Source organism: Kwoniella europaea, chromosome 1, assembly GCF_036810445.1.
Source record: "Kwoniella europaea PYCC6329 chromosome 1, complete sequence".
NCBI lineage: Eukaryota > Fungi > Basidiomycota > Tremellomycetes > Tremellales > Cryptococcaceae > Kwoniella > Kwoniella europaea.
In genome coordinates this window covers 5195501-5214569 of record NC_089487.1, presented here as the reverse complement: position 1 = coordinate 5214569, position 19069 = coordinate 5195501, and the positions used below count along the sequence as shown (strand labels likewise).

The window sequence follows — 19069 nt, the reverse complement described above, 5'->3', positions numbered from 1 at the left end:
TGGAGTTTCCCAGGACGATACAAGGAAAGTGAGCTTCCACAATGAAGGAAGGAATGATTGCTACCTGCAGTGTTGTGTTGTGAGTAGTATTCATCATCGACTCGTTCAAAATTGTTGACGTTGACGCACATGCCCGAACCATTTCGATTCCCAGTAGTCATCTTGGCTAAATACAGGTTAGGTCAGGTACCGGCCGTAAGGCGGGACTGGGTAACGCTGCTGTATACAAACGCGTCGAGAGCGATCAGTGCGGTTACTGTCTTCGTTCTGCTCTTCAACTCTTGACATCCACATCTTGCGTAGTAGGACTGCAGCCAATTCATCCACGACTGGGCTCATACATCAACCATGTCATCCACCAACTCCGACTCTCCATTGCTCCCGCTGGATATCAGATTACGTACCCTCGAAGCTCAACTATTCGGTGTCCCTCCTTCGATAGTAGACCAGCCGTCCTTCACTCGAGGAAAAGCGAAAGGGGAATCTTCGAAATCTGCTATTAGGCAGATACAAGAGGCTGAAGAGATATTCGAGAGGTTATCTAGTGAGAGTGAGGGTATAAAGAGGTTATTGGATGGGTGTGAGTGATCCTTCGTGCTTATAGTAACATGAATCACCAGTGTACTCATCCTGGATATTTAGATGATCAATATCTTCCATTACTCAACCCACCTACTACAACTACCTTGACAAATGACCAAGAGCAAGATTCAATTGAATCGAACAAAAACGAGAGGATCACTGAATCGAATTTGTTACCTGATGCAATCAAATTGACTATGGTATTGGAGGCATATGGCGATATCAGAGGTGCAGAAAGGGATTTGAGGGAGATTGATTTATTGAAGAACAAAGATGTTCAAGGAAGTGGGAATTTAGAGGGTGAGTAATAGCTTAAGCTCGGGAAAAGTGAACAACAGTAAGAAGAGTTACTTATTGCATATGACATTTGTTAGAACTACTTCCACTTAAACCCAATCTCGTATCATCGCTTAAACAAACTCAAAACACTTCGAGGGAATTATCAAAATTGAAAAAGGAATTGAATACCTTATTAGGTAGATATAATGAATTTGTAAGTTGAATGGTCATAGCGGATACACCACATCGTTCAATATGGCAAGCTAACCCAGGTGTCATTCAGACATCAACCACATCCGACCTGTTCATCGATCTACATCATCAATTACAATACCTCGAGGATAGGGTATACAAATTTGAGAGAAAGAAGATAAAAGAGATCCAGGAGAGGTATTGAAGTCCTCTCGACTCGCTCAGATTAATCTCAATCTTCAGAAATTACCGTTGTACATATATTCATATACTTTGCCTGGTTGTAAATATCCATTTTTGTGTTGAAGTATAGACCGCTGATCATTACGGACCAGTCCATGATTCGCATACTGATCCATTGCGGAACAAAGTGTAGTATCAAATTCAATGCATTTTCATGTGCGTGATTATGCTTGTGTGTTAATGTCAAGATAAACTATAAAATCGATATCCATAACCAGAAACTAAAGAACAAGCCGACAAAAGGAAAACATAACAGAGCGAGACATATGACATGAAAACGAGAATGAAGAATTAAAAATTGCAAATGCGGATCCTCCTTTTCCTTTTCCGCAATTCCGACCCATTCCAAAGACAAAGACACAGAGCATAAGAAATAGTACAAACACGATAACACGTTTATCATCCAATAACAAGAAAGAACATATCAAGAAATCTTTATCTCTTCCCTTCTCCTACGTAACACCTTATTCATTTTCTGTTCAACCTCCAAACGCACCATTCATCAATGACAGCGCATGAGTAATCAATTTCGAATCTATTCTAGTGGCTTTTTCCAGAGCAGACATGACAGTTGAGTACCCGCCAACTTGTTTCAAATACTAATCACAAAGACCCAAATCAGCTCACTCAATCGTACAATCATATAATCGTGTATCACGCAAGATAATAGGTAACTTACCAGAGTAGATAAAGCATTTTCACATCTACCGGTCAGACTCTCAATGATCGCTATCAACTCTTCATCATTCATATCTTCTCTTATCGTTGGACCCAGATTCAGATTCGGTGGTGGTAAAGTCACACCACCAGTAACTTTCTTCGTACTAGAGACTTCTTTTCTCCCTTCGTGAGGCGATCCAGGAGGAGATAAAGAAAGAATATCCGAGTTCGCAGATCCGGATGATAGGAGGAACCAGACGTGGAACCGAGATTACATATAGCTTCTAATCTTAAAGTGATCAAGGATAATCCTTTGACGCCTTCAATGTCGATTAGCCTCTGTTCAAGTTTACGTGCGTCATTCACTTCGACTTCCGCTCGGAGGTCGTTGGACATTTCCAGTCTTCCTGATAAGGTCTTAGGGTAAAGTAGATGTAATTTTTCAGGAACTATATGAAGTCGGCACAAAAATCAGCATGACTTATCCTTCTTCAATAATCCAATGATCATCTCGATCTTGATCTCTCCTTTGACGTCTACTGTTCCCAACGAAACGAAGTAAATCAAAGACATTTTTACTCACCTTCCAATCCCTTTAATTTCCTTTCACCCATATCTTTGATATCCAACCCAATCCTTCTCAACTCCAATATCTCCCTCTTGATATCACCTTGAAGTTCATTCAGAGCTTCTTCATCGTTGGTCTCCAAATACTCTCTGACAGAAGTGATCTCATTGATCACATCTCCAGAAGCCATCAATTGACCTCCATCAGCAGAAGCATTTATCCTAGCAGCTCTATTAACCATTGGTCCATAATAATCCATTCGTCGAGTTATCGGATCACGTTCGCACTCGGGTGATCCCCAATGTACACCCATTCTCACTCTAAGTCCTCGTTGGATCAAAGACCCTTGTGAATCATAGACTACTTTCCCATCTTGAGCTTCTAACAATTCTCTTGGCCATTCTTGAGATAATAAACCGATTTGACAATTGAAGCACCAAAGTAAAGCCGCAGTAACGGATTGGAAAGAAACCATAAATGAATCTCCTTCTGTTTTCACTTCGTATCCACCATCCAATCTTAATTGTCTTCTCATGAAATTATGGTGGATCTTAATTGACGTGGGCATACCAGGGTTGGTCTCCCAAAGATGAGTCGAATTGACTATATCCGTGAAAACAATAGCTATCTGTCCTGTCGGCGGTTCAATCTCCCTTTGTAATCTATTCAACGTCCTATCTCCAACTTCTTCTCTTCGTCTAGTTATAGGTCTTTTAGCTAGCGCAGTGTTCGCCGAGGTAGTAGTAGTTGTACTATCGATTTCTCCAGTGGTCGAATCTGTAACTCCGGAAGGTAAATTCGATCCAGGTACGCCTCGGGGTCTATGTCCACTCTGACCAAAGAACAAATCGGAAATATTGACAACCATCACCATGACACTTCCATCAGCTCCATAGGAAATGGCGAAATCTCTTAATTTCTGAGCAGCCATCATAGGATCATGTTTCTCCGTTCGGGCAATATCCACAGCGGTCTGATAAGAGCATCTAGACCATAGGGCATTATTACCTATGATGACAAATTCATCTTGTTCCGTCAATGGTCGAGTTCTAATTTCAGGTGATGTATTGACAGCTGGGAAATTATGATAATAACCAAATGCTCGTGATATATCTATATCTTTATCGTCGTTGACGAATCCCTTTGTCGATACCCAAGCTTCAGCACGTCGGATACGAGCCGTTTCCTCTCGGTCGGTAGGATCATGTTTCTTAGATAATAGCTCGGCTTCTCCTTTTCTCGATACGACTACCAGGATATCACCGACATTTCCCACATGCAGCGTTTTACCTGATAAGTAGACGACGGCACCTGACGATCCGGTACGGTAGATCGATCCGACTGCAGGCGCCCATCCACGGAACATATCGTCGATACTGGCCATACTTTGAGCGGATCCTTTACGGGTCGTTCCAGGTGTGAAACAACTCTCGAACAATGCCCTATTTACGTATAAGAAAGTTCTTCTCAGGGCATCACCCATATCCTCATCTTTCCCAAGTTTACCTAGATGATGGACCAGTTGGCCGGCAAATAGCTCTTGAAGTAATTTTGGGATTTTACCAGCATTGAAAGATGGGGTGGTACGGCCAAACATTCCGAATAGACATTCATCATCTTTACCTCTAAAATTGGGTACGACAAGATCGAACATTCCTAAGTGTTCGTTGTTGCCTAGCATATCCGAAATGCCATATGCCATATTGTTGATATCGGAGAAAGAGGTTCGTACACGTTTTTGTTCACTTTCATCCGGTAAAGATGGAATACGCAGAGTGACATCCATCAGACCAAGAACTCGAAGCTGAGTAAGCGCAGTAAAGTCGGACAACTCTTTTCGGAAAGTGGAAGCGTGGTTCATTTCTTGAGCGGAAGTAGGCTTGATTTCCAGTCGTTTGTTTCCTGACAAATTGAGATATCTCAACGCGGTATTCCAGTTCCTAATTGACAAGCGAATTAGCTATCGTGTACACTTCAAAATCCACGGTAAGGACTTACCAGTTCCAATCATAAGGCCAATTGGCTATATTATATTTCAACACATTACTTCCCACATCGAGATGTTGTAAAGTCTTGATTGCTCCCAGCTCCGAAGGAAGGGTTTGTAATTTGTTACCATTCAAATGTAATGTCTTGAGATTGACCAATTTTTCTAAATCTTCCGCAGGGAGACTCGTCAATTTATTTCCACTGAGGTATAAATGTTCTAATTTACTACAGTGTCCTATAGTGTCCGGAGGTATCTCGTAGATATCGTTGAAACTGAGATTAAGAGTCCTGACATGAGGCAAATTGGCGACATAATGGAAAATCTCATCTGTTATCCTGTTATCACCCAGATACAGATGTCGACCACTTGTGGTGACTGGCGGTGACCCATTGTAATGATCGGTCAATTCAGACCGGGGAAGTCCTGTGGCTGTTTCCCAATCTTCAGGGAAAGGTTCGAAACCTTCCAACAAGTTGGAACTGCAATTGAGAGTTTCCAAAGATCCACAGGCCCACAGTTCCGACCGGAGATTCTTCAAGTTGTTATTGTGTAAATTGAGTATTCGAAGTTTCTGTAGTTTACCTAAACCTATTGGAAGATCACTTAACATGTTATCGGTACATGTGAAAACCTCCAGGTTCTTGAGTCGATCAAGTGTCGTTGGAAGTCGGGTGAATTGGTTGAAATTCAAATTCAGCTTGACAAGATTGATTAATCCACTAAAAGCTTCATCGGCAAGCGTAGAAATTTTACCATGGGACAAATCGAGATTGGTGAGATTGTAGGTGACCATAGCCATATTGGGCTGAGGAGCAAGCGTGAATCGGGTAATCGAGTTGTGTGGTACACTGAATTGACGGACATTTGCACCGATCTGAGCATCAAGAGTGACGATGTTGTTATAATCAGCTTGGAGGGTGGCCAAATTTGGTAGAGCATACACCGCTGTGAGATCAGTGAGCTTGTTCCGTCGTACGTCTAATATCCTCAAATTGAGCAGGGTACTGAAAGAAGGTGGAAAGCTGGTCAACTCGTTACTGAAAAGTGCCAGTCGTTCTAGCGATTTCAAATCGGACATCTTCGATGGCAGTTCAGTGATGTTGTTGAATGAGACATCCAGGTCGACCAAGTTCGACATTTCACAGACTACTGAGGGGAAAGTTTCGAATTTGTTATTGGAGATATTCAAGTATTTCAGAGCTTTCATTTGAGCGAAATAGCTGGGCATCGAGGTAAGTTTATTGTTTTGTACCTTGAGTGATACCAACGTTTCGACTTCGTTTAGAGGTACGGATTCAAGATCGGCAATTCGATTACAAGAGACGTCTAGTCGTGCTAAGGTCGCACTGGCTCGTATACTGTTGGGTACTCTCTTCAAGGCCATATTGGACATCCTCAACTCTTTCAGACCTGTACATGCCTGGATGAAATCTAACGGTATATCCGTCATTGGATTTGCCGACACGTTGAGGATGATGATATTATGTGCGTGGAGATGCAAGAAAATAGGAATTGTCTGTAGATCTCGTCTGGCGACATCAATGAACTCGAAAGAATCGTAAGAACTCTCTTCTTCGGGGTTCATGATAGGCAAAGCTGGTGTCTGGTAGATGAACCGACAAAGAATGGCCATATCGTCTTTACCGATCTCTTCGGGATGTTCAGCTTCCGTATAACCAGCTTGCAACAATCGTCGATGTTGGATAGCAATTGGTTTCTCAGACGGAAGCAGTAATCGATCTGTTTCTTAAGCATCAGCCTTGGGTACTCAACCGGATCGCATACTAACTCACCTTGACCTCTCTCACGCAGATACAGCTTCATACTAGTCGTGATCTTTTTACCTGGGGGAGCATCATTCTGACCCGATAAGATGCCGATGAATTCTGCAGTGGTGGTATTGATAGGTAATTGATGTAGGGTGTATGAACCATCTGATCGGTAAATACGTATCCAATGCTACATCACCCAACAATCAATCACTATGTACCTCATGAAGGTATGTGAAAAAAGAGGGTGACTTACCACTGCAGCAGCACCATGTATACTTCCACTCGTACCGGGTCTACCATCTTTCGACTTCGCTGCAGTTGAGGGACGTCCACTAGCTGTTTTTCCTCTTTTACCACCTTGACCCGTACTGGGTCTTCCACTTGAACTTCTGGCTCTAGAACCCGATTGAGCAGATTTGAATCCGAACGGAGGAGGTTTCTTGGTACCTGCAGGTGACATACCTGGTGATTTGGGTGCACTCGATGCTGTACTGGGGCTTTGAAGACTTTCAACCCCGCCTGATTGTCTGCCATTTGCAGTAGCGGTGACGTTGGAAGTATCTCCTTCCCATTGCTCATCGACTCCTTCCTCGGACGAACTGGATTCATCATCCGATTCCTCTTCATCACCTTCTACGCCCCATGACTCCGGTGCAGCCCATGCAGCCGCAGCCGCAGCACCGCCACCCATGTGAGATGGCAAAGCTGAGATCGAGGATGTCATATCAGCGGTAGTGCTTTCAGACGGCTTGCGCGATTCAGGTATCGCCCCGGCGGGACTATCGTCGAATATAGGTGGTAAAGATTTTGTCGAGCCGAACGGATCGTTGAATACAGTCTGACTGGATTGGCCGGCGGCAGCCCACGAAGGTGCGATGGGATGTTGCCATGTTGCACCTTCGACAGGCTCGCTATTCTCGCAATCGATTGATCCCATCTTCACATTACGTAGCTGAGAAGGTCTTCTGGGCTGTGTAGTAGGTGGTAAAGCATGTCTAGATGAAAGAGTATGCGGTGAAGGTGGTGTGCTTGGCTTGGCGGTGTTGTCTAAAGAACCGACTGAGCTTCCGGTCGAGAAGGGATTTCTTACAAATGGTCCGGATACTCTTTCAGCTTCACCAACGAGGTTTCTACCCGTTGCTGGAGGTTGGCCTGACGAGCCTCCGGATCCACTTGATTCACCTCCACTGACGGTAGTAGCGAAACTGCTGGTTTGAGCCAGGGCATCTTCCATTGACATAGACCCTGCGGTGGATTCAGTCGTAGCGGTCGTACCGGAGTTGTGAGTAGCAGGTGGAGGTCGAGCGAAAGTAGGCTGTACACCTGATTTGGTAGGATCAACGATACCTTCCATATCGTCGAGATTCATATCAAGGTGGAAGGGTGTTTCAGCGATTTCTTGTAAAGGTGAAATTGCACCTTCGGATATATAATTTGATCCTTGACGGTAATTACGTCCGTAGGAATCTGAAGTCATTCGATCACCTGGGGATAGCCCTCCGTAGGTGGAGCTGATCATGGATCCGATAGAAGGTGAATTAGATATTCTGGAGCTTGTCGAACCGTTAGATCCACGATTCAGTGTCTCAGGAGGTTGAAAGTCGGGTACAGAACCTAGACAAGAATAAAGGTCAGAATTGGCCAAGCTACATCATTCGAACGAAGGTAGATTTAACTCACCGAGAGATATACTGGGACCAGTCCTTCTCTTCAGCAATCCACCCAAGAATCCCTTTTTCTTTTCATTTCCCGTTCCTCCTGATCCACTCGTAGAGCTAGCCGTACTTCCGAACCTTCCCACTCTACTCGTGCCATGGGATTTGTTCGAGTGAAAAGAAGACGATTGATTTGTCGCCGTATCGAATTTAGGAGAATTATCCCTTGCCGATCTCTGGTTCCCCGAAAGTGTCTGTAAGCTATCGTTCGAATTGTTCCTTTGCCTTGAACCTCCCTCAATTATACTACTACTTGAAGAAGCTAAAGGTGTTTGTTGACCTGAACTCTGAAGTATCTGAGTGGTTATGGAAGTATGTGAGGTATTTCTTGAAGATGGTCCAAGTTCACTTTGATTTGAAGTATCGGTTGTAGGTTGTCTCCTGATTTTAGGTAAAGAAGGTACCGATGAGAAATGATTTAATACGCCTGAAGCTTTTCTTGAAGACGATTCTTTCTCGCGTAGAGTCGCCGCGGGTCCTCTCGTACTTGGTGTACGTTCGATCTCGACCGGTGGTTGGTGGATGACGGTATTCGAGGAAGAAGCAGAAGAAGGTGAACTATCATCCATCAACCATGGAGCTATATTGGGTGCAGCCTGGGTATGAGTCGTGGTGGATGGATTTGCGCTGGTACGTCCCTGTCTCCCTTGGTTGTTGGCATTAGCATTGGCGATAGGATCGAGTATATCATCCATACCACCTTCGAAACCTGTCATGGTCGTCCCACCTCCACCTGCGAACGAACCGATAACGACACCGGGGAAGGAAGTCTGGGAAGTCTGCGTATTACGAGATGGATGAGGTAACATGAAAGGTGGTTCTTCCCCTAATCTCTTGGCTAACGGAGATATCTTTGTAGGATTTCTGGATGGGATAGGTTTATCTAATATACTATCTCTTCTACCATCTTCGTCCTCATCATCTTCCAGATCTTCAAAGTCATCATCGTCCCCTCCTTGCGTTGGGCCAGATAATACGGTTGTTTCACTTCGTATATTAGGAGAAGGTGAAGGTGAAGTAGAAGGACCAGGGGTGTTCTGTTCCGTTACGAGGACTCTCGATCTCCTCTTTTCAATTTCGTCGGTAGACTCCATCCTGGCACTTGAACTTCCATTCTTGGCTCTAGGTGCATGTCTCTTGCCCTGCCTTCCTGCCGGGGGACTGGTCCCTAATTGACCTCCCTGCGCTTGTCCAAAAGATGCCATTTCTTCTTCCAGGTATCTTCTCTTCTTTTCTGGCGAGTCGTGTATCTCAGATACTCCAACATCTTCACTTTGACTATTTCCATGCTGGGACGAGGATGTTGAGATGGGTGGACCTAAGCCCAGTCGAGCTGAATAGGTTGATGAAGGTGATTCATGTAATATACGATTGTTATCATTATTCGCCGACATGATGTTATTTACTTCATTGTTTTCGCTGACGCTGTTGTTAATGTTGGGATTATGTTGATTTGATAATGTAGGTCTGCGAAAGATTGTCATTGGTATTTCCATCCAACGGCAACGAGTTGAGGTAGTAACCCAAACAATTGATCAATCACGGTCCCTTTCCGATTATAACGGTAATGGTTTTTCTTGTAAAAGAGCGTGTATAACGTGGTGATATCTGTATGCGTGTGTATCTGCTGCTATGTACTTGATACTGTTGATGATGTCGTACAGATGGTGAGTCGTAAACTCGGTTTGTTATGGGTTATGGGGGGTTGGCAGTAAGGGGTGGGATGGGATGGGATGGATGTGATCGGCAAATGCAAGTGCAAACGCAAAGAGGTGAAAGATGGCATCCATCAATATTTGATTCCGTCGTCAATCGCGTATCCCTACAACATAAATGAGGTAATTTAGGATCCCATCCTAGATCCTGATCGACATTTATTTAGGTGATATCTTACCCAAAAGGTAGAATTGCGGCATCATGAAGATCAGTAAGTAGATCGACAGTTCCCAGTTCCAGTCTGGACCCATCCTTCCTTACTTGATTCACAAGCAGGGAGATTGATATCGCTGTACAGAGAAAAGCAACACCGAATATAAGAGAGTTTTCGATTAGGATTAGTGTTCAGGGTCAAAGGTGTTTATTTTGATTCTGATGGTGACTGACCAGTTAGTTACACACATGAATCGATGTGGCGTTTGTAAAAGCACATGTGCAGATAAACATCTTCATAACTCTGATCGACAAGCAGAGGATAGAAATCGAATGCAGCGGCAGTACCTCATTGAGCCGAGGATGAAAGCAACCACATGTACATATATGTATACTTGGATTTCGCTCAAGCAGCCAACAAATAGCCATGACGATCCACTACACAGCAGATGCATAATCCTCATCATATATCGACCTCTATACCCAATTCTGTCAACCCATTTTGATCTATAGGTTTCTTCTCATTTCTCTCAATTTGAGATAAGATATAATCTAACGAGAAAGTATTTTGATCGCTCCTGCATCCACCACCAACAATCATTTCAAACAAAAAGTCAATAATCATTTCCTCGTTCTCGTTGAATTGATAAACTGATTTGACGAAATGAGATGGGAATGGAACTTACAACTTGGCAACACTCCCTTCCAGATTCATTAAACCCCTGATCAACCCTCTAATCGTAGGTGCCAGTTGACCTTTATTCTCTTTTATATGTTTCCCATGAGCTGTCAAAATAGACGATATCCAGAGTAGATCATACTCCACATGAGGGAAACTTTCCAAATGTTTCGAAACGAAATTTAAAAATGGTATTATATAAATTTGAGGTAATTGTCTTGAAATCAATTGTATCGATCTTAAGTCAATTTTCTCATATACCACTTGAACCAATTTAATTTCATTCAACCTCAAAGCCATGATTAACGCAATTAACCATTCTTCCTGCTGAAGTTGTTTGAGGATGTTTTCAGGAGTTAGATCCAACGTAAGATCGAACGGATCAAAATTATTCAATTCGTCCAAAGTATAAATTAACAATCCTTCTGTCGAACATGCCGCAAATGATCTACCGGTAGTCGAAAATCTACAACAAGTAGTTTTCACTTCTCTTCTGTATTTCCTTTTCGACATATCACCCTTTGTTGCTCCAGGAAGAGTCCTGTCCAGACGATCTTCCAAGTCTGAGTTATCACCATCCAAATCAATTGAATCGATCGGTCCGGCGGCAGTCAATTTCCTCGAATCTAACATTTCCAACGTCCCATCGAGACTTAGATTCTGAGAGATCTGGAATTTCTTAATCATTACTCCTTCTTGCCTATCATATATGATGATATATTTTGATGATCCTCCAGCTAAGACGCAAGTTCCATCCGCAGTGTATGTGACAGAATTGAAATATTTCGATGCAGCGTTATTAGCAGCTGTAAGTCGACCATCCATCTTCCTTCCACCTGAAATATCTTTTCGTCCCTCGATAACAGACTTGATCTGACCTTCTTCAACATCTATAAACGATAATTGTCCATCCAAAGTTGACGCGCAAACTTCTTTTCCATCAGGTCTGAATGCTAGCGAAGTAGCTTCACTCGATAATGTTATAGGTTCAGTAGCTCTTGATCGTCCGAAGACTGACCATAACCTAATTGATCGATCCCAAGATGCCGAAGCTAGTTGATCTCCTGTAGGTGAGAATGCCAACCCACATACCGGCGCTTCATGACCAGTCAATATATCTAGTAGCTTTCCAGTCTGTACGGACCACATATAGATTTCGAACGAATCTTGAGAACCCGCACAAACAACATCTCCAGAAGGATCGACAGCCAGTGATGAAAATTGGACAGGTGTAGGCGAAGTGAACGTTCGGAAATTCCTATACCGGACCATATCGTATGCTCTGACGGTCCCATCTAACGAAGCTGTAAAGAGCACTTGACCCTGTTTGGAGAATTCGACTGAAGAGACCGAAGCGGTATGTTCTGGAAAGGTGACAAAGCAGAAACCACTTGAAGCATTCCATATTTTCACTTTACCATCTTCACCACCCGTAGCTATATTCTGTCCGTCGGGCGAGAACGACAAAGTGTTCATATCGTAATAATGTCCTTGTTGTTTCAAGACGTATGATTCAGATTGCCATTCCCATACTAACAATTGGCCTAATTTCGCTGCGCCAAATGCCAACCATTCACCAGAGGCTGATACAGCCACAGAGCTTATCTTCTCGTTTGATATTGACAGAGTGTGAACGGAAGTGAAAGATGGCATTTCCCATAAACCGAATACACCGGTAGAGAAGCCAACGATGAGTAAGGATGTTTTGGGATGGAATGTTGCGCATACGACTTTGGTTCCAGGTTGATTGAAGAAATGTCGGTTGGATATTCCCCATCGAGTGTACGCTACCGTGTGCTCGAGCGCTAGGTTCGCTCCTGATGCTGAAGTCGAAGGAGCATCTAGGATGTCCATCTCCACATCTGAATCTTCAGCTGATACTCCTCGTTTTGCGGACCAAGCGAACACAGCTCCGTCCCGGGAGACAGTGTATATCTGGAGATTGATCAGCTTGCGTCAGTTCTCTGCGACATCCAGCTGGCTTACCGTCTTTTCATCCTCCGAGAAGAAAGCACTTATAACTACATCTCTGTGTCCAGCAAATTGTTTAGGCTTGAATCCTTCCAATGGGTTTAGGGTGTACAATCGAGCAGTCATATCTCGGGATGTCGTCACAAAGTATCTATAGGTCGTCATTTGGGAATGATCAGCGCGTGAATACTGGTGACTCCACTTGTAGTCGAAAAGGAAATGAAGGGTTAGTATGTCAAAGATATACCCACCTAGACGTCTTACTCCAACAAACATTTACCACCTCATCATGATGACCCGTATATTCCCTATGCAATTCGAACGGAGCAAATTCCCTGACTAGGTGACTAGGTGTTTTCCAAACTTGTATCTTATGTCCGTGGGTGATAGCTATGTATTTCCCATCGGGAGAGAACGATACGTGGTTGACCTTGGCTTTGAAAGAGATATGATGGATGACGGTTCCTTTTCGAAAATGTACCAACAATGCTCGACCATCTATCATCATATCGATCATGTGACATCAGCTTTGATTCCCTATGCGTTATACATGAAAAGATTGGTAGGGATAATCCCGAGCTCACCTTCATCTATAGACATGAGTACATTCCCATCAGGCGATAAAGCGATGGACGATATATTCTTTCGATTCTCGAATGGTAAAGTCCTTGATTTGTTGCTAACGATTACAAGATGGATACGAATCAGCCATCGTTGGAAGTCCATGCAGACCGGTATACACCACGGTAATAGTACAGAGATATATTTATTTGGATCTCACTCACTTGACCAAATCGAATACCGATACTCTATTACCCACAGGACTCAACACTGAATTACCATCAGGTGTGAAGATCACATTGCCCTGTCTGTATACCGTCCCACACAGATTCTGGAATACGAAATTCGACTTCATCTTGATCTCTGATTCTCGCCAGTCGGTTTTGGAGATTGGGGAGCGACCTGGTGAGGAACTGGATCAGGACGTATGGATGATTGTAGTCTGACAATAATGGTTAGAACAGCGAGAACACTTGAAATGTAACTTTTTGAACTTTTCCAAGCCGAGAGACGGACGGAAGCAAATTTCCCGGATTAAAACTTACCTTTCCCACGCTCGCCTCATGTCATCGCGACTGATCTTCCCCCAGGTTGAATGAGAAATCACCAGATGTAAACAAACATCATCCATCTGCATACGCCCAGTGGAGAACATCCATACCCTATACCACCAAAGCCTGGAAAACATGGCCACAGCACATCGTCAGCCATTAGGTCTCTCAAATGCTCTCAACGCCCAGTTCCAAGTCTCAAAACACAATGATACAGCATACCAACTGAAGAAAGCCAGATCCGAAGTATATGACGAGAAGAGGAAAAGGGCCGAGGCTGAAGGTTCAGCTGAAGGGTGGAGGAAGGACTTGGAGATGTCCAAGAAAGAGGTAGAAAGTTTGAAGAAAGATGTAAGCTGATCATTTGGGGATTGGTGTGGAATTCAGCTCATACGGTGTGGTTGTATAGTTGGAAAGAGCCAAAGCGAAGATATCGAGAAGGGACGAAATGATCAAATCGCTGGAGAACAATCCAGCTAGTGGGCTAAGTCCGAATGCAGAGCTGGAAAGGAAGCTGAAAGATCTTGTTGAACGACATCGGGTTTCGAAAGACAAGGTTAGTTCTGCGTACTGATCTATATATATATATATATATATATAGAAAATTGCTAAAGTAGCTAACTGTTGGGTTTTCTTTCCTGATGATAGTCGCAGAAGCAGATCTCATCACTTCAATCAGAAAGCCAATCTTTACAACACACACTATCTGAACGGACCGATGAATTAAAAATACTAAAAGATCAGAACTCCGTCTTGGAGGTAGAAAATAGACAACTCACCCAGCACATCGAATCTCTCAAACAAGCCTCGACCGACCATGCTTTGAAGGTGAATACCAACCGAAAGGAAACAAGGGAATACGAGAATGAACGGACAATATGGAAGATCGAAAAACACAGACTAGAAAGACACGTATCGAGGTTAGAGGGTGAATTGGATAATCTCAAATCGACTATATCCAGGGAGAAACAAAAAGAGGAAAGAGTGGTTATGAGGGAAGAAGAGTTGAAAATGAGTAATCAAGATTTACAGCAAGTAGTCGCAAATTTGAGAGAAGAAGTGAAAGAGTTTGATGAGGTCAGAGAAGAGAATGATAGATTGCAGAGGCTCTTAGAAGCTACAAGTATAAGCTATAGATTGCTATACCGAGGTTCAGTGACGAAAGAGAAGTATCAACAGCTGGAAGGGAAATGGGTCGAAACTTCAACGAACGCTTTAAGATGGCAAGAGAAAGCTGAGAGGCTGGAAGGGAAATTGAATAGGAATAGAGAGATAATACGGGATCTTCAAGAACAGCTCAAAATATCGAAAGATGAACGGAAGTTGTTAAGCTCGATGGTACAAGACATGTTACAGGATAGACATAACCTTCGAGATGAATTGTCTTCCTTTATCAGATCATACTCTTCTTCGGACAGCTCGGTACCACTGGACCAACTACCTTTCCTTCCCGTGCTCGATATGGCCATGACGCACAATCAACTATCAACATCTCACCTCATCAACCAGCTTACTTCTCTTCGACAAGAGCATACCGACCTGCTAAAAGAGTACGAAACTACGAGGGAATCCCTCGTTTCCTCTTCGACTACACTTACCGCCTTACAGAGATCTTACGCAGAGCTCAAATCGTTACATCAAGCTTTAGAGGAATCCCATACACCCTGTTCGGGGTTATTAGCGAATCTCCAGCTAGACCTCACTACCTTTCGAGATGAAGTAGTACGATTGAGAGAAGAGGTCAAGATCGCCCATGAAGAGATGGATAAGTCGAATAAGCAGTCAAGAGACGACAGAGAAGCTTTGAAGAGGGCCAACGAAGTGGTTATGAGGTCCAAGATGGCTGAAGAGGCCTTGGATGAGGAAGTTAAGCAGTGAGTGGTCCAACTTTCTTACAACTTTCAGCTTGTTGTCGCCCATTTGTGTGGAATTAAAACCTCTCCTGCGATGGATCTGATACCTAACTGATACTTCTTCACAATGACACAGTCTACAAGAAGCTTACTACGAGTCTTCCAAATACGAAGAACTCTACCACGAACTGAAAGAGCAGTATGAAATACTTGAATCGCGTGAACAAGCAGCTGTGGATGAAGCTGAGAGATTGGGATTGGAGAATGCAGAATTGGTAGGACATAATAATGAAGGTCAAAAGATCAATTATGTAGAGGGAGTTAGGAGGGAGATGGTCATGATCAAGCAGGTGAGTCGGACGACCAATCCCTGAGGTACAGTGTGTCTTACAGGGTTCGATAGGAACTTGCATCGACGAGACATTTATTGAATATATCGAACGATAAGATCATCAAGTTGGAAAATGAAATTCAAGCTTACAAGTCGATCGATCCGATTGACTCAGGATTGAATGGAATTGGATTAGGGTCATCGAGGACGAAAGTGATGAGAAGACAGCCTGAGAATGGTAGATTGACTGTTTCTAGGAGCAAACCGAGGAGTGTCTCTGGACCTGTATGGAGGTGATCATCTTCTTCCTATCGCAAGTAGATCTATTCTCGTTTTCGGATATTATTACCTTATGAATCATATTATTGAACTGTTTTGTATTCTTGTCGGATGTTGATCTTTGTATGTAATATGATGAATGAATAGATGGAATCCTTTGGATCTCTCAAGATGTATCGTTACAATGTCGTGAATTCCAGTGGATGTAGATATTTATAAATCCTTCTTATCTTTCACCATATCTGCCTTTCGGTACGATATCCTACTCCTCAAGTTGAATATTTTATATATCAACCAACCCCACCCCAACCAGAGTACTATCGGGGTGATGATTTCCACATAAGGTTGGTGCGAATGTTTACCAGTGGGTACGGTTATATTGATCGGGGTATGAGGTATCAAAGGTAGATGAGCGGTCGTCAATGGATCTAATTGAGAGACATCAGTATCAGCGATTGAAAATGATAAAGTGACTTTGAATCGTTTATGTTAGATAGTGAAATGGATAAGTCACATCGGTACCATACTTACCTATATTACATTTCCACTCTCCCCTTATTTCCTCAGGAAACATTATGATCCTTTCTCCTTCTTCAGTCGGAGCAAGATACCTCCCATGTAAAGGTACTTCCACATTCACTTCTTTCAGTTCGCCCGGCATTATACCTCTACCCTGCGTTATTGTAGCATAAGCTTGAGGCGGCGATATCGTCAGATCTATGATGATTGATCCCTTATCCTCATCCTCATGAATGAAATCGAACGACGGGCGTTCAATATGCACCTTGAATCTCTCCTTCCCTTCTGTACTACGTAGAGTATAGGAAGATATCGCCGATCCAGCGAATTTATCCTCCAGCTCATCTGGATCTAGAAACACCTCGTCTGGTAGCTTTAACGACAAATGCGCTCGTAAGTTGCATGATGATGGTATCGGAGAGGAAGATGGGGGTTGGAGATGTAGCGTTATGGTCGGGTGGAAAGAGGGTGAGGAGGTGGACAGTGTGAGATTGAGCGGTGGGATGGACATGAATGCACAGTCTGCTAGCCTCGTTTTGGGGCTATCACTTTGAGGATAACTATGTGAGTAGGTGACAATCGGGTGTATTTGGCAGAGACAGAGAGAGAGGATGGAATATCTTAGAGACACGAGATGTTGCATCAGAATGTCAACCTGTCAACAAAGCTAAGCTTTCCGACGGAATTCGAATCCTTCCTTCAATGTCTTAGGACCATGGAGAGATGATCACTCAACTCATCTCATCTCTCATCTACCTCCATTCCTGCCATCAAACACCATCAAGGCAATATACTCTCCGGTCAGTGCATCTAGGCAATCTTAAAGCTAAACAACCATCAAGAGTCATACACAGCACAATGTCAGATTCCGAGGAAGATTTCATGTCCGATAAATACCTTATCGACCTCCCTTCTTCGTCTAGTTCCAAAAATACGAAATCATATACTGAAAAGCGTAATATCGACCAACTTAAATCGTTGAGAAAGGGTCAAGCGAAGAACCAATTACCTCTCAAACAACTGGAAGAACAGCGGAGAAAGGAAGGTTTGTCCACCAGCTTGTTTGACAGTCCGGCAGAGAAAAAGAATGTGGGAATGGGATTGATGCAGAAGATGGGTTGGAATGTTGGCGAATCACTAGGTAAAAAACGATCTCTCCCTCCTCCTCCTCCTTCTTCTTCTATTACTGGTAGTCGAGGAGGCGGGGGACTGGGTAAAAGACCGAAGTTCTTACCTGGAGATGAACTTGAAGATCAAGACGACGACAAACCCAAACGAGGAGGTATAGGTTCAACATCGATATCGAAGAATAGGACAGAACCAATTAGGATATCAATGTGGTCAGGTCGTAAGGGTTTGTCAGCCAGATCACCTTCTCCGCCTCCTCTACCGAAGAACACGTCGGGGAGAGATCCAGATGCTTTGGATCCTGAGAAATTGGAGAGGTTGAATAACCAAACGGAAGGGTTTAGGGAGAGGCAGAGGGCAGAGTATGGAGAGAAAGAGAGGGAAAGGAAAGGGAGGGCGGCGAGAGAGAAATTGAGGGAGTTTGATATAGAGAAGGGTGTCCAGGTGAGTTATATATCTGGATTCTTCGTCAACAATGATGGCATATTACAATTGAAAAACAGATATCTGAGACACGTAGAGAAGATAAAACGGATTCTATTTGACCTAGAAGTCATCGGTCCCCACCACCATATCTATGTACCCAGAGAAAAGTACTTCGAGTGACAGCAAAGCTGACTTGTATCGATCACAGTTCCACCCCCTCCACATCCTTCCTTTCTCACCACTCACCACGGTCCCCCGACCCTTACTCAAACTTATCTATCCTTCTCAGGTATTCTCACCTTGCCCTACATCTTCGCCTCCGCCCAATCTGGGCGGTGTAGAGGGCTACGAGAAAGAGAGTAATCTCAATGCAGCCGAAAAGTTAAGGGAGCAAATGAGGAAGGATATGTTATCGACCTTGAAACCAGATGACAATGATGAGGATGACGAAGGTGTGATAAGATTCGGAGTAATAGATGATTCCGAACCAGGACAAGAACAAGGCAAGAAATTGCCCACTCAGAAGTTGAATGAAAACGAGGATGAGTATAAAGGTGTCAATTGGGAAGAACATGTGAATGGAGCAAAGAGAGTATTGAGTATGGATGTGAGTGATAAGGTGTCTCTCAATACTATCACTGTTAAACAATCAATTGCGATTCCAACAATCTACCTTATTTTTTGTCTAAGACAACAATCAGCTGATACTCTCATACTCCAGCCATCGACCTACCTCCAATTCGTGGTTGATCAACTCCGTACCGAACACCTATTCTGCTTTTGGTGTTCATACAAATACAGCTCGTTTGAAGAGATGGATGCACCAGGTGGTTGTCCAGGTGAAGAAGAGGATGATCATTAGGAGTCAATTTCAAAATCGTTGTAAAACATACGCATCAAA

At 43.5% G+C, this 19069-nt stretch overlaps 6 protein-coding genes across 6 annotated transcripts; 3 read left to right on the top strand and 3 right to left on the bottom strand.

Annotated features, from left to right (window-relative positions):
* Nucleotides 1-348: 348 nt before the first annotated feature.
* On the top strand, nt 349-1258 carry V865_001973 (uncharacterized protein; the record flags this gene model as incomplete). Its single annotated transcript, XM_066225785.1, has 4 exons — nt 349-580; nt 643-882; nt 957-1075; nt 1145-1258. 4 exons carry the CDS (start codon nt 349-351, stop codon nt 1256-1258), a joined length of 705 nt encoding a protein of 234 aa, XP_066081882.1.
* Nucleotides 1259-1775: 517 nt separating this feature from the next.
* V865_001972 (uncharacterized protein) lies at nt 1776-9395 on the bottom strand (the record flags this gene model as incomplete). Its single annotated transcript, XM_066225784.1, has 8 exons — nt 1776-1895; nt 1976-2139; nt 2223-2405; nt 2540-4464; nt 4523-6254; nt 6308-6473; nt 6540-7900; nt 7967-9395. 8 exons carry the CDS (start codon nt 9393-9395, stop codon nt 1776-1778), a joined length of 7080 nt encoding a protein of 2359 aa, XP_066081881.1.
* A 938-nt stretch (nt 9396-10333) lies between these two features.
* On the bottom strand, nt 10334-13436 carry V865_001971 (uncharacterized protein; the record flags this gene model as incomplete). The annotated part of the gene is made up of 6 exons (XM_066225783.1): nt 10334-10448; nt 10557-12484; nt 12536-12671; nt 12772-13018; nt 13105-13199; nt 13306-13436. The coding sequence occupies 6 exons, from the start codon at nt 13434-13436 to the stop codon at nt 10334-10336; spliced, it is 2652 nt and encodes an 883-aa protein (XP_066081880.1).
* Nucleotides 13437-13767: 331 nt separating this feature from the next.
* V865_001970 (uncharacterized protein) lies at nt 13768-16113 on the top strand (the record flags this gene model as incomplete). The annotated part of the gene is made up of 5 exons (XM_066225782.1): nt 13768-13983; nt 14042-14188; nt 14281-15506; nt 15622-15835; nt 15889-16113. 5 exons carry the CDS (start codon nt 13768-13770, stop codon nt 16111-16113), a joined length of 2028 nt encoding a protein of 675 aa, XP_066081879.1.
* Nucleotides 16114-16308: 195 nt separating this feature from the next.
* V865_001969 (uncharacterized protein) lies at nt 16309-17125 on the bottom strand (the record flags this gene model as incomplete). The annotated part of the gene is made up of 2 exons (XM_066225781.1): nt 16309-16523; nt 16627-17125. The coding sequence occupies 2 exons, from the start codon at nt 17123-17125 to the stop codon at nt 16309-16311; spliced, it is 714 nt and encodes a 237-aa protein (XP_066081878.1).
* Nucleotides 17126-17472: 347 nt separating this feature from the next.
* Nucleotides 17473-19030, top strand: V865_001968 (uncharacterized protein; the record flags this gene model as incomplete). Its single annotated transcript, XM_066225780.1, has 3 exons — nt 17473-18186; nt 18377-18775; nt 18890-19030. The coding sequence occupies 3 exons, from the start codon at nt 17473-17475 to the stop codon at nt 19028-19030; spliced, it is 1254 nt and encodes a 417-aa protein (XP_066081877.1).
* Between the last annotated feature and the right edge of the window lie 39 nt (nt 19031-19069).